This window comes from Camelus dromedarius, chromosome 16 (genome assembly GCF_036321535.1).
Source record: "Camelus dromedarius isolate mCamDro1 chromosome 16, mCamDro1.pat, whole genome shotgun sequence".
In the NCBI taxonomy this organism is placed as follows: Eukaryota; Metazoa; Chordata; class Mammalia; order Artiodactyla; family Camelidae; genus Camelus; species Camelus dromedarius.
The window spans coordinates 13,139,944-13,154,378 of record NC_087451.1 but is presented as its reverse complement, the minus strand read 5'-3'; the positions used below and the strand labels follow the sequence as shown (position 1 = coordinate 13,154,378).

At 36.1% G+C, this 14,435-nt stretch overlaps 1 protein-coding gene across 14 annotated transcripts in view; it reads left to right on the top strand.

Annotated features, from left to right (window-relative positions):
* Positions 1 to 14,435, top strand: part of BCAS3 (BCAS3 microtubule associated cell migration factor) — a 482,840-nt gene that overhangs the window by 164,070 nt on the left and 304,335 nt on the right. For 12 of the 14 annotated variants that reach the window (XM_031467998.2, XM_031467997.2, XM_031468001.2 and 9 more), the window contains exons 15-16: positions 2,120 to 2,384; positions 8,440 to 8,493. In XM_031467998.2, the coding sequence (XP_031323858.1) occupies positions 2,120 to 2,384; positions 8,440 to 8,493 (319 nt within the window). The remainder of the gene's footprint in view (positions 1 to 2,119; positions 2,385 to 8,439; positions 8,494 to 14,435) is intronic. The other 2 variants (XM_031467999.2, XM_031468006.2) reach the window with 1 other exon arrangement.

The following is a 14,435-nucleotide window of genomic DNA, read 5'->3' as shown; positions in this document are numbered from 1 at the left end:
AAGTGCTGAAACTATATTCAGTGCCTCATAAATGTTATATTTATCAATTTAGTGACTTACTTTCTCTAGATCAAGTCTGTAGCCAGCTAGTTGTTTTTGTAAATAAAGGCTCTTAAGGAACATAGCTACATGCAGTCATTTACATGTATTTTCTATGGCGACTTTGACACTGGAAGGGCAGAGTTGAGTAGTTCCAACAGCCAGCAGAGACTGTATGCCCTGCAGTGTTTGCCAACCACTGCAGATATAAAAGTTGTTACTTTTTTTTTTCGGTTTTTTGTTTGTTTTGTTTTGTTTGCTTTTTATTATCAAAGTGTTTTTTTAATTAAATAACTTTGACATGCAGCTTTGTGTAAATTTAAAGATGTGCAGTGTGTTACTTTGATGCATTTATATTTTGTAATACGGTTGGTGTTCTAGCCATATTTATTGCATTGCATAATTATTGTACAATGTTATTGTCTATATTCAGTATACTGTGTATTAGATCTCTATGGCTTATTTACTAGTGGTAGAAATTTGTACCCATCAATCTTATCCCCCCACTCCCATCCCTGGTAACCACCTCTGTTTTTTATAGGTTTCCTTTTCATGGATTTCACGTACAAGTGATGTCATAGTGTACTTTCTCTGTCTGACTTACCTTGTTTAGCATAGTGTGTTCGAAGTCCATCCATGTTATTGCAAATAGCAGGATATCCTTCTTTCCCATGGCTGCATAATATTCCACTGTGTGTATATATCACATCTCTTTTCTCCATTCATCTGTTGATAGGCATATGGGTTGTCATTAGAGTGTTTTGAGACATTTTTTCTTTTGTATCCCACCTCTCTTTAGGGTCCTTTATCTCTGTCTCTTGAAGCACCTTCTGCTTAACTTTCCTTCAGCTACCTGCATCCCCACTACAAGTCCACTCCCCTGCATTTTAGTTCCACAATCGTTCCTCCAAAATTTTCTTTTTCGTTTCATTTCATTTCATTTCTCTTCTTTTCTCTTCTCTCCTTCTTCCTTCCTTCCTTTCTCTCTTTCTCTCTTTCTCTTTCTCTCTTTCTCCCTTTCTTTCTTTCTTTTCCTTCCTTCCTTCCTTCCTTCCTTCTTTCCTTCTTTCCTTCCTTTCTTCCTTTCTTGTTTACCTTTTCTTTATTTTAGAGGGAAGGAGAGGGAGGAAGGCAGGGAGAAGGGAGACAGACTGGTTTGGCTCCACTATTTCTTAAGTAAAATCCAAACACTCCTTACACCTCTTGCTCTGGCTTTTGCTGTCTTTCATCTTGTTTCTGACATAACCGAACTACTTTGCCCATTATTTCCATCTTATATCTATGCATTTTTATCTAAGGTGGGTTATCTGAATATATCTAAATTGGAATGACTATCTCTTCTTTCTCTGTAAGTATATCCTACTTCAAAACCCATTTCCAGAACCCAGAGCTATTCAGACAATGTTTTTGGGGCCATTCCTAACCCTCTACCTTCACAAACATCTCCTTTTCACCTCTCACAAACAGATTTCATATTTTCCTTCCTTTTTGTTACCACTGTGCCTTGTATGTAAGACAGTTATTTCACTTTTATATGTAATGTTTTTGCAGATTTCTTATGCCTTTTCTTCCTGTTATGCTGTGAGCTCAGGGATTATTTCTGATTCACTTCATTTCTAGTACCTTTTGGCATGGTGCCCAATGAATATTTGTTGAGTGAATCATTGGGTTAATAATCTCACCTACACTATATAATCTGTATCTTAATTTTTACTGCCCTGTGCTATTTAAAAGGCAGATTTCTTTTAAGAAATAAATATGACCCTTGTATTTCTTTCCCCTCCCCAAATATAGCTCTGTAGGGTGACACTGTCTAGGTCCTCTTTTCAGACATGGCCCTCTATACAGCAAGGGATAGGATTCCCTATTCTAGACCTTATCAAATCCCTGGCAGGGAGTTTTGATCCGTATTATCCATGTATCTAATCTTTAGAGTAAATACTTTAAATTTATAACCTGACTTAGGTAAATTTAATAACAAAGCAAGCATTTCTGTTCATATTTGGTAATATGTGTGATACTCTTTGATAAATGTAAATAGCTTCAATCATTTTGGTGTTTTTCCATATCTCATTTCTAGGTACAGGACATATGCTTCAGCCATGACTGTCGCTGGGTCGTGGTCAGTACACTCCGGGGGACTTCCCACGTTTTCCCAATCAACCCTTATGGTGGCCAGCCTTGTGTTCGAACACACATGTCACCACGAGTCGTGAATCGGATGAGCCGTTTCCAGAAGAGTGCTGGGCTGGAAGAGATCGAACAAGAACTAACGTCTAAGCAAGGAGGTCGCTGTAGCCCTGTCCCAGGTCTATCGAGTAGTCCTTCTGGGTCACCTCTGCATGGTAAGCTGAATTTGTCTCTCACTGTACCCGACAGTCCTCCTTTCCTTTATCTGTAACTTTTCCATCTGGGATGAAATCAACCCATTTTTCTAATTCATTCATACAAAGACAAGAATCTTAAGCCCACTTGGGGCCATTCTTAATTTCTTTTATTTATAATATACAGAAGCCAATATAGTAATGGTGATCACTGCCATGCTACTTTAACTCCTTAACCTTTTCACTCTGTAAGGGATCGTTGATGTCATATATATAGACTATCTTGTTTGAGACTATTTTCATAAATTAGGGATTGAATCTCATATCTGTTAGATCTTTCCCAGGAAACTGTTTTTAACCAGAGTCAGTACTGTTGTTCATGAAGAAATGTTCATTGTCGGAGAGGAATAGTCATGAGTCACATGTAGTTTAGAGCAGCATTTGCATTTTATTTTAAAATATCCGTCTGTGGGATTTCTCCCAATATGTTGCAGGAAAAACAAAAACGTGTATGTCAGTAATTTAACTTAAGAGCAGATAGTTGTGTAACTATCATCCCAACCAACATATGAAATATGACCAGAACTCTACCTTTGTGCCCCTTTTCCATAAAAGCAAACCATGATTCTGACTTTTAGGGTAATCACTTCCTTACTTTTTAAAAATAGTTTTATTCCTAGGAAAGTATCCTTCAACAGTGTTTATTTTTTTTATGGATTACGCATATTTTTGTGTAGTCATCTTCTGTATGTAACATGTTGGTGAGATTAATTCATGTATTTTTAGGTAGGTTTAATTTATTTATTTCCATTGCTGTTACATATTTAATTGTCAAAATATATTTCTACTTAGTTATTTATCCTTTATCCTACTGTTGATGTATATTTGGGTGGTTTCTGTGTGTAGTTATGTATAATGAAGAGTTGAAAATTCTTGGTGCAAATGTGTACTCATTTTTGAGTGCAAAAATTAGGTTACAATGTATGCAAATTTTGACCTTTGTAGATAATATCAGTGATTGTATCTACCAGAATGAAAGAAAATATTTGTTGACATTAGATGACACTTTGTTATTTGGAGTATTGCAGATTCTCCTTGACAGATGACCAGTTTAGGTTTTTAAATATATGGAATTTTACATAGAGAGATTATGGTTACCCCAAAAGACAATTCTCATTTATTTAATTGATTTGAAATTTGTAAAATGAGATTAACCATTTAGATGTTAACAATTCAGTGGCATTTAGTCCAGTCACAGTATTTTGCAACCACCACTTTAGTTCCAAATGTATTTTCTTCCCCCCAGGCAAAAACTGCATTTTCTTTAAGCAATTATTCCCCACCCTTCTGTCCCCAAGCCCCTAGCAACTACTTACCATCTCTTTGGATTTATCTGTTATGGATATTTCATATAACTGAAGTCATAAAATATATGACCGTTTGTTTTGGGTTTCTTTCATGTAGCGTGGTGTTTTCAGGGTACAGCCACATTGTAGTATCTATCAGTATTTCATTCTTTTTTAAGGTTGAATAATAATCCATTGTATGTATGTATGTACCACAGTTTTTCATCCAGTCTTTCACTGATGGACATTTGGATTGTTTCTGCTTTTTAGCGTTTGTGGATAGTGCTGTTACGGACATGCGTGTACAATTCTTACAATTCTTTTTCCTATTTACCTAACCGTATTTATTTTAGCTGCTGCTTGAACACATATCCTTTTGTAATACCTAATCAATTCAAGGTATATATTTTCTGGTGGAAGTTTTAATATAGACCGAAAAAATATGTAGGTAAATAGAATCTCGGGGAGAAATTCTTTATCTCAAAGAATTTGGTGCCTCATTTTTCTCCTTAGATGATGTTTTGTGCTTTGGCCCTATTATATTTTTAAGAACAGTTGTTATTCATGTATATTTAACTAGTGATCCATGATTTTCTAGGTTGAAAATCTTTCGTAATAAGTCCTCGGTTAAAACAGTTATTTAAAAAATTATTTAGAGTTTTTTAAAAAAGTTTAGAAAGCTCTTGGGTATTCATATTTTCAGCCATTTGCAAGAAATTTTACTTCAGAAATAATTACTTACATTAAGTGTAACTGTTTTGTCATACACTTAGGTAGTAGTATAGGTTTCTTTAAGGACCTTGATTTTTTTCTGTTGAATATTTTTTTTTATTGAAGTATAATAGATTTATAAATCTTGTTAGTTTTAGCTATGCAGCAAAGTCATTCAGTTATCTATATATTTAGATCATATTCCATTATAGGTTATTATAAGAATGTTGAATATAGTTCCCTGTGCTGTAAATCCTTGTTGCCTGGGTTGAATATATTTCTTAACTTGAATTTCACCGAACACTTTATGGAGAGCGATTCAGTGTGTATGTGGGGCAGCTAGGTTGACCAAAGAACCAGATGTATTAGTAGAAACATTAGGAGGAATTTATAGTCTTTACATTTATACATCTTCAGAGGACATTCTTTTGAGCTCCTTTTTTCTTCCTATTCTTCCTTCTCTAATAAGCACACATACCAGGTTCTGTGCTAGGCTTTGGGCATAATGTGCACAGAAAATTAAGGTCATCTCTGCCCTTGTCCAAAGGAAAAAATAGATGTTGAATGACTGAACAAATACCTTTCAATGTATTTTTTGCTGAAGGATGCAAAGTGCCAGCCAATTAAGGATTTCTCATTTGTAAAATATCAAATAGTTGAAGAGTAATCCTTGATTTCTCTGTCAAAATATATTATTTTCTCTCAGTGTTATTGGTTTCACAGCTTTCTTCATAGTTTTACATAAAGCCAGCAGAAGACCTCTCAGAGAGGAGATTATAGACTGTTTGGCAATACTGTTTTTCTTACATTCCCTTTTGAAAGCAAGGAATTTCAGGAGACATTTCCCTGCTGATAACACATGTAAATTTTTATTATGTTGGAATTTAGTCTCCTTACTCTGTGTACTTTTTCTCATTTTTTAAAGTGCAGACATTAGAGCGGTGGTCATTTTTCTTTATGTTCTTTTTGTATCTTACATGTCAAAACAAAATGGGCATTGTTGTTGCTTAGTTCTAAAAATGATGTATTTACAGTTTGTGTGGATAAACAGTCTGATGCTAGTCAAAAACAATGTAAACCTTTGAACAGGGAGGAATTCATCTTGAAAATGAATCATGCTTTGGCGGTATTACCGTTGTTTGTCTGTGCTCTTTTTAGCAAAGTAAAGGAAACTGTTAAATAACAGTTGATATAGGGATATTTCCTTTTTACTCTCTGGAGTCAATCCAGTTTAGGTTGGGATTATTTTATCTATTTGCCATTTTTTACTTAGCAGAGGATGTTTATTTGAAATATATTCTCTCTAAATATCTCTTTCATTTCTGATCTTGTTGCCTAGACCTTAAGTCTTTATGAGGGGTTCTTCAGATCTGTGAACGTGGATAGGAAAAAACATTTCACCTTTCTGTTTATGATCCTCTAACCAAAATTAAGTGTTTTCTTCATTATGATTATAGACAATACACAACAGTGATAAATAACAGTACTTGTGACATTGTTACCAGTAAAAGCAGATGTTTTCATATCACATTATATACAAAATACATATATATGAATATATACACTGAATTGCTAAAATATATTTTAAAATATTGTTGATGCTCATCATTGCTTGGGAATTATCACATATTATTATACAATAATATTATTGATTTTAACACTTACTACATATATTACTATAACCGAACTTAATTTTTAAAATAAATTGATAGCTAGACTGCAATATAATTGGTTTTCTTTGTAATTCTATGTATGGTATCCCATGCATTTCTAAGTATTATTCTGACAGCAAGTCCAAGTGGTCCATGATACCATTTCTTACCTCATCTGTTTCAGCAGCCTCTTGGCACCGCCAACCCCCCCCCCCCCCCCCAACACACACTTCTTTTTTTTAACCACTGCAGACATTTTCTTTGTTTTCTTCCACTTTTCTGCTAGGAAAGTCTTTCAGTGTCTCACTGTGCCTTCTGAAGAAGGTTCCAGCTTATTCCCAGCTTCTTATCCCACCACACCTGCATTTCTGTACCCTCCCCTGAAAATGCCACATCATTTTAATGCACAAATTTTTTTCTACTTGAAATAATTGTCATCCCCTTGAATGCCTACTAAAATCCCACTTCATTACGATCTAGCTAAAAATATCACATCACCTCTTAAGCTGCTTTTAAACATTTCTTGGTGGTGTCTTCTGTGTCAGCCTCGCTATGGGCACAGTGAACGTAGTTTTTTTATATTTTAATATGTTAATTGTTCACTGACAAGCCTGTGTCTCCCAGTAGACTGAACTCCAGAAGAAAGGGCTTTTTTCTTGTTGGTATTTGTATCTTGGCACCTCATGTAATATTTGGTAAAATGTAGATTCCAAGGCTTCAAGTGTCATTAGAGGTTCTTCTAATAAAAACAATTTATTACTTGCCAAAATGAAGAGATTGTCACTCATGGTCCCATTTCTTTTCATTTTGACATCTTTGAGATTCTTTCATTTATTCAGCTATTAGTGTTACTATGTCCAGGCCGTGTTCCTGAGCTCCAGGAATAAAGCAGTGAACAAAAGAGGAAAACATCCCTGTTCCCATCGAGCTGGCTTTCTAGTGGAGTGATGGGAACGATCAATAGGATACATGATAGGAAGATGGATAGATGGATAGTTTTAAGTACTACGGAGAAAAATAAAGGACGGGAAATAGGGAGTGCCTGGAGGAGACTGCACTTTGAAATTAGAATGCTTCCAGCAGGCCTTATTGAGATGATGACATTTGAGCAAAGAGCTGATGGAAGTGTGGGAGAAAGTCATGCAGATATCTGCAGACAGTGTTCCAGGCAGAAGGGCCACCAATGTAAAAGCCCCGATCTGGGAATGTGTCTAGAGTGCTCAAGGAAAGACAAGGAGGCTCGTGTGGCCGAGGCGCAGTGTGCAGGGTGCAGAGCAGAAGATGAGGTGAGAGAGGAGACGTGGCCGGATCGTGTCAGCCTTTGACTTTCACTCAGAGTGACGTGGAGGGGACGCTGTGGAGGGTTTTGAGTGACATGGTGAGACTGCAGTTGGACAGGATCTGAATGGAGCTCTGTGTTGAGAATGCAGTCTTTGGCCGACAAAAGGAGAAGCCTAGTGAGACCAGTTAGGGGAGAGTATTGCAAAGACCAAGTCAAGGTGGCTTGTCAGGTTTCTGGCCTGAACAGCGGAAGGATGGTGCTACCTTCAGGTGAAATGAGAAACACGGGGTTAAAGCAGGTCTGGGGTTATTTAGACACAGGATCAGGAGTTCTGGACATGTGGCGTTGAACATGTGTCTTAACCTCCTAGGGATGGTTGGTTTTGTGAATCTGGGGTTCAGTGGGAAGGAACAGGCTGAGAATAAATGTTTGGAAGGCATAGATGAAGAAAGCCCGAAGCAGGATGAGATCACCCAGTAGGTGAATGAGTATCAAAAGATGACGATGTCCCAGGACTGGGCCCCAAGCCCCTGCAAAGTTAAGTAGTGAGTGTCACAGAAGGGAAAACCGCACATGAGGAATCCTAGAGGCCAAATGAAGACCTTTTTTTTTTCCTGAGTAGAGGGAGTGATTAATGTGTTAAATTCTGCTGATAGGTCAATTAAGATAAGGACTGAGAAAAAGATAGAATACCATCAAATTTAGTAATGTAGAGGACATGTGGCTTTGATAAGAGAAGTCTGGGTGGAGTGGTGGGGGCCTGACAGGAGTGGATTTTATTAAAGATGGGAAGAGAGAAGCTGGAGACCAGTATTGACAGGTCTTTCAACGGGCATTGATTGTAAAGGGGAGCAGGATATGGGGAGGAGTTAGAGGGCAAAGAGAAGATTGCTTCTGTTTTCTCACGGAAGTAGGAAGTGAGCGTGGTTGCAGGCATTGGGAGCTTTAAGGAGAAAGGCAAATAGCCCTTTGGGACATGAGGCATTCCTTTTACCAGTTAGTAAATTTCTGCTGAATGAAGAAACCATTTCTGCCACTATTATTTATGCCCCAAGCAAATTTAATTACTTGCTTTTGCTTTTCAGCTTCAATCAACACCTTGTTCCTGCGCCTGAATTGCTTTCCGCTTATTTCTTCAGGTAAACGTTGAATGCATCTTTGAACCTCCGCTCAGCTCAGCTTGCAATGTGCTTTCTCCCTCTTAACAGAAAGTGTCTAACTTTAGGCATTCGTTTCTTCTGTGCGCGCGCTCTTTATCTGTACTTACTGCTTACTGCTTTCTCCCTACTGTTTTCAGTGATCTCCATTTCTGACTGTAGTGGGGGCAGTTGGAGGACCTGGAGCCAGACCTTCTGTGGTAGAATCTCCGTGACTTTCTAACTCTGTGAATTCAGACAGATGACTTAATCTCCCTGTGCCTTAATTTTCTGTCAGCGAAACAGGAATAATAAAACCACCTGCCTCCTAGAGTTACCGTGAGGATCAAAGCACTTTGAATAGCGTGTGGCACATATGCAATAACTCAGTAATAAGACGAGCTGCTGTGACTAGTGTCATTATCGATACTGTGTACTGTTGAGGTGTATAGGACCGATTCATTATTCATATTTTTGTACAGTGCCTTTTACCCAGAAAACAGAAGAAATGAAGAATTCAGTCATAAGTGCCTGAAATATAATTATAACCTTATTGCATATAGGCTTTTGTAGAATTATTAGACTCAGTATTGATAAGTTGACTTCTGAAACTCAGGGACACTCAACACAAAACTGAATGTGAAGGTAGTACTATTTTTCCTTTTTCATGTGCTTTTGCTCACTGTCAGACCATACGTTAGGAAATACAGTGTGATAAACGAATTCACCTATTCTCTAGCCTTTGCATTTCTTTATTTTGCAAATGAGTGAAAACTGGAAACGGTTTAAGTTCAAGAATATGGCGGTCACTGTGTGATGGGCCTTTAAGGAATTTGTTTTTGTTTCTACTATTTCCATTGGGTTAACAGGGGGATTTTCGATTCACTTCTGTGGTTTTCGGAAGTGTCTCCTTCCCATTAACTCACTGGTCCTTGGGGAGAAGTCGTCTTTGAGTCACAGCTGTAGGCATCTGAATTCCAGATTCTGCTTCTTCCAAGTGGAAGTATTTGTTGAGACGCCGAGACCTGTAGAGGGGCCTCCCGTTTGTTGAACTTCTTGTTTTAATGAAGTGCTTCAAAATAAGTGGTAGCATCACTTTTCTTTTTAGCATCTGTATGATGCATTCTTTTTTACCACGCAGACACTCTGTTTATAGCCTTCATTTGATGGTTTATTGTAATTATTTACTTTTGTTGATCAGTAGTTTTCTTGATACAGACCACATCACAACTGTAAATGCAAAGCAAGCACACATTTCAGCCTTATATAGTTTCACCTACTGAAGACAGTCAGTAATAATGTGATGTTTCTTGACTTCTCTTTCCACATCACTGTTTACTTGTGGATTGAAGTTTCCATTTGTATGTTTTAATTTTTGCCAAGAAAAATCAATCATGTGCACTGTAGCTCTGCTTTAAATTTTATGCCTCATATAATGCAGAGTATATATATGGTATATACATGTTAAATGGATAAAAATCTTCTTTTAGGCTATCTTAGTTTAGTACCTGGGTTTTCACTAGTTGTATGTACTTGCTTATTTTAGTTCAAATGAAGTTTCTAATTTGTTGTTTTCAAATCTGTTGAAGTTTTCCTAGTGAATTTGTTTTCTTGTAAGCTATTTGATCATCCTTTAAATAATATTACTATAACATTATACTAGTCTTGTATTCCAATACACCAAAATCATACATATTTAAAATATCTTCATGTCACTTCCTGTCATTTCTCAGAGAGAGCAGATGAGTTCTTTAGGAAAAGTAGATTGGAAAGAGAGGCATTATGATTAATACCATCCTGAAAACAAGGGGCTTTCATTTCAGAAGCCCTAACTGAAGAAACCATCCACTAAGTAAAGGTAGCATAGTTTTTTTAATAGACTATTTTATAGAGCGGTTTTAGGTTTACAGCAAATATGAGAGGAAGTTCAGATAACATAGTTTTTGAGGAAAATAAAATTACCTGTGGAGTATCTTTTAAAACTCTTATATTGTATCTAAATTATACTTCATAATTTATTTAATACTATAAAAACTTAGGAAAGTCTCTTTAAATATTTTCTTTTGTCTATTTCATTTGGAATATGCTACATTTTTTCCTCTCAAAGCTTTTCCATAAAATAAATGCCAGATAAAGTAGTTTGCAATTGAAGCTAAACTGGTATTTCTTGTTTTGCTTTTTACTGTTCATGAAATATTTTGCATTTTCTGTATACTTTTAGCATGGGCAAATTATGTAGACTCCAAGTTTCAATAGTGTTGTTTTTAAATGGTTAATGAGACACGCCTCTAGAGGGCGATCTTTTCTAAACTTTCCTGTGATAGTAATCATGGCAGCCCTGGCATGAACCTGGTTGTACTGTGGATGTTGATGTCTTGTAAGATTTTATAATAACCTAGCTTCCTTTTTATTATGTATTCTATGATGTACTCCTCAAAGTCTTATTAGAAAATTGGACTTTTGAAATATATTACTATCAACTAATATCTATTTTTAGTACACCATCCAGGTATCTAACTCCTATGAATGAATTTAGGTAGTTGAATGGAGGCACAATTTTTAGTTAATTATTTGAGTAAATGGTTTGAATGTTCTAAAAATTGCTTTCTTTGTTTTTCTATTTATTGACCTATCTCTGTACTTTATGGGGCCAGAGTGATTAAACTCCATTACTGAGGCATCATTAGGGCTTAATCCTGCCTTTCTTTTCTGTTAACATTCATTGGAGTCTTACTGCTTTTGTTTGCCTCTTCAGTATAATTTTCATATCAAGGCAGTACATACATTTATTATAAAAGTCAAATAATGCCACAATTTTATAATGAAAAATTGCACTTTCTTGCCCCCACTGGTCCCCTCACAGTGGCTTCTTTCAAGTCTCCATAGTTTTTTTTTTTTTTTTTTTTTTTGCCCCTTTCTGGGCGTCACGTTAGTTGGATAATGGATCTCCTACACTGAGCTCCTTACTTTCCTTTTTCTCTCTGTGTTTTTGTCTTACTTTAAGAAAATGTCTCCAAGTTTATCTTCTAACCTTCTTTTTGCATTTTTACTTCTGCAGTATGTTTTTTATATCCTTTTCTGTGAATGTTTCTTTTATCATCACATCCTTTTCTTATTTTATAGATGTGGAATTGCTTCTCTCTTTAACAGTTATAATTTTTGAAGCACTTCTTTGCTCCTTGCATTATCATGTTTCCTCTGTGTTCCTTTTTCACTTTTCTTGTTGTTGTCATCTTTATCTTTCATCCTAGAACAGTAGTTCTCATTCCTGTTTGTACATCACAATTTACATGGATAGATTATAAAAGTACTGAAGCTAAGGCGCAGTCCCAGCCCAATTAAACCAACATACTGGCCCAAATGTCTAAGAATCCTTGGCTGATAATTCTCATTTTTTATTTTATGTAAAAATTTTATTATTAATTGTTTTCATTATTTCATTTTTATTCAGCTAATCAACAAACTCATACTAAAGAACCATCTGGAAGGTCTTTGAGCACGAGCAGCTCGTACCAGTTTATAGATCCAACTGGTCTATCAGTTTCATGAGCTCCAGTCAGTAGTATTTGTAGATCTTTTTGCTGCGACTGGTCAGTTTCCCCGTAAAGGAATCCTCTGAAGAACTCTCTGGCAATACAGATTTAGAAGTTTAGTTTTCAGGGAGTTGAAGGAGTTACATTATTTTAGTCTAATGATTAGAATAACAACAAGAGGATTTGGCTTATCTATTTGCAAGATAACTTTGCCTTACTTTTCCAGTAAGGAAGACAATTAAGTAAGAAAATTCTGGTCAGGTGCCATTGAAATGTGGTTTTTTTTTCACAGTTGGGTTTTAGAAAAATTGGGGAGGGAGAAGAGAGTAGGAATTAGATTTCTTAGGATAATAATGAGCAGTGTCTGACTGAGTGACCCAAACACACAGATTTAGAAATTATGAGACTACGGAGGAGCAGCCACAAGTAATCTTGAACTTAAAAATTTGAGCAGAAAGTAAAAATCTAACTGCTGGCTTATAGCTTGTAAACTCCAATAGGATGAGGAGAGTGGGGTCACTGCTGTGCCAGGGTTACACATACTGAGTAACATAATAGGTTCTTAGCATAAAATGAGATTTAGAATTTGGAGGAGGATGAGAAAAGGAAAGGGATTTAAGGTTCATTGAAAGAGTTATTCACCTTGGATGATGTGTTTTTGCAGGTGAGAATATTGAAGCTGGAATGAGGCACAAGAGTGAAACCGTTTGAAAATGAATAGCAAGGAACCGGTGTGGGCATTGTTGTTGGCAGCTTCGGAAGAGACAGGCCATTCTATTTTCAGTGTTCAGAATCATCCCTAGTAGGGAACGCTTAACAGATGTTCAGTGATGTTTTACTCTTGTCTAATGTGGAGTGGATTGAAATGTGTCTACATTTGATAGAATCGTGGATGAAAGAAAATATAAAATGATAGTATTGATCAGTAAATATGGTTTTCTGACAATGATTCAGCTGATTAAGAAAAAGAGTTCCTGCTAAGGCAGAGGAGTTACAGGGAAGGAGGTGGGGGCATCATTCTCAGGTGCGCTGATATGGTCCTGCTGTCACTCTGCTTTGTGATTCTCACTCTCAGGGACTTTCTCTCAAAGGAGGTTTTGTGTAAACAGGTAAATTCATGGTTTTGCTTCTGGAAAAGTAAGTTTAGAAGACAAGGACTTGAACTTTTTATTAATGTTCATATGGTGTACTTTGACTTCTTTCTTTTTTTTTCTTTCTTTCTTTCTTTCTTTCTTTCTTTCTTTCTTTCTTTCTTTCTTTCTTTCTTTCTTTCTTTCTTTCTTTCTCTCTCTCTCTCTCTCTCGTAAACAATTCTCTTTCACAGACTGCTAATAATTTAGGCAGCTAAATTGGGTATGGGTTTCCTGTTTTCCTCTTGAGCAGAACATGTAAGCATATTTTGATAGAAAGATATTTAAATGTTTTTAAGCTGGAAATAAAATATATGTGAGTATAAAAGGTTTTATCTTCCCTGCTGTCAAAAATGCTGATTTGGCTCTTTTGCACAGTACTCCCATCTTTGTATGGTTGTTAAAATCTGTTGCTCTTTCCCATCTGAAGGAAATGCATCTTTGACACTTCTCATGACCTGAGTCATGATGCTGAAATAGAGCCAGAAAATATTCTTAACAGTCATGAGTAAAAAGAAGGAAGACTTCCTTGGGGTGGGGGTGAGGGAGCGGGAAGGAGATTATGGGGAGAAGAGCATCTCTGCTTTTGCTGCTGCAAATTATGTCTTTTTTGATGATTAAGAAAATTGCTTAACATTTTATTAGTATAGTTGTTCAACAGAAAATACTTTTGATTTTAATATTTAATTTTTCCTTAAGTTTACAATGTTTAATGTATTGGAAAAAGACAAGTGCTACAAGCATTCAATCATTTTGAATCCTCCAAGTCCAAAAAATTACACCTGACACCTTGCAGTTTATTCAGTATTTTATCTTGTTACAGAACAAGCCTCCATTCTTCCACATCTTATATGTTCAATAGTTTAAGTAACAGCATTATATTTATTGAGTGATGCAGATAAGTTTCTATATTATTTTCTTGAACGGTGAAGTGCTTCTGTTTGCTCTGTTGACAGGATACAGAATTCATTGTGAGATAAGCATGGGAGATATGTGTGTAGAATATTTTCAAAAAAGCATTTCAGTGACGGTTCGATTATACTTTGGGGGAACTCATTTAATCCCAAATTTGGTCTAATAGATGCTAGATTATGGGGTATTTAATTCTGGGGATTTTTCACTAGGGTTATTGAAAGTCTTCACTCCTGAGCACATAGTCCTCAAACTCTATATAAGCTCAGTTCAGAATAGGGGTAGTTTTGAGGGGGCTTAAATATGTTAGATTTGGAAATAACTTGAATCTTAAAGTAAAAGTCCAAAGATTCTTTTCTTTTATTCTTAT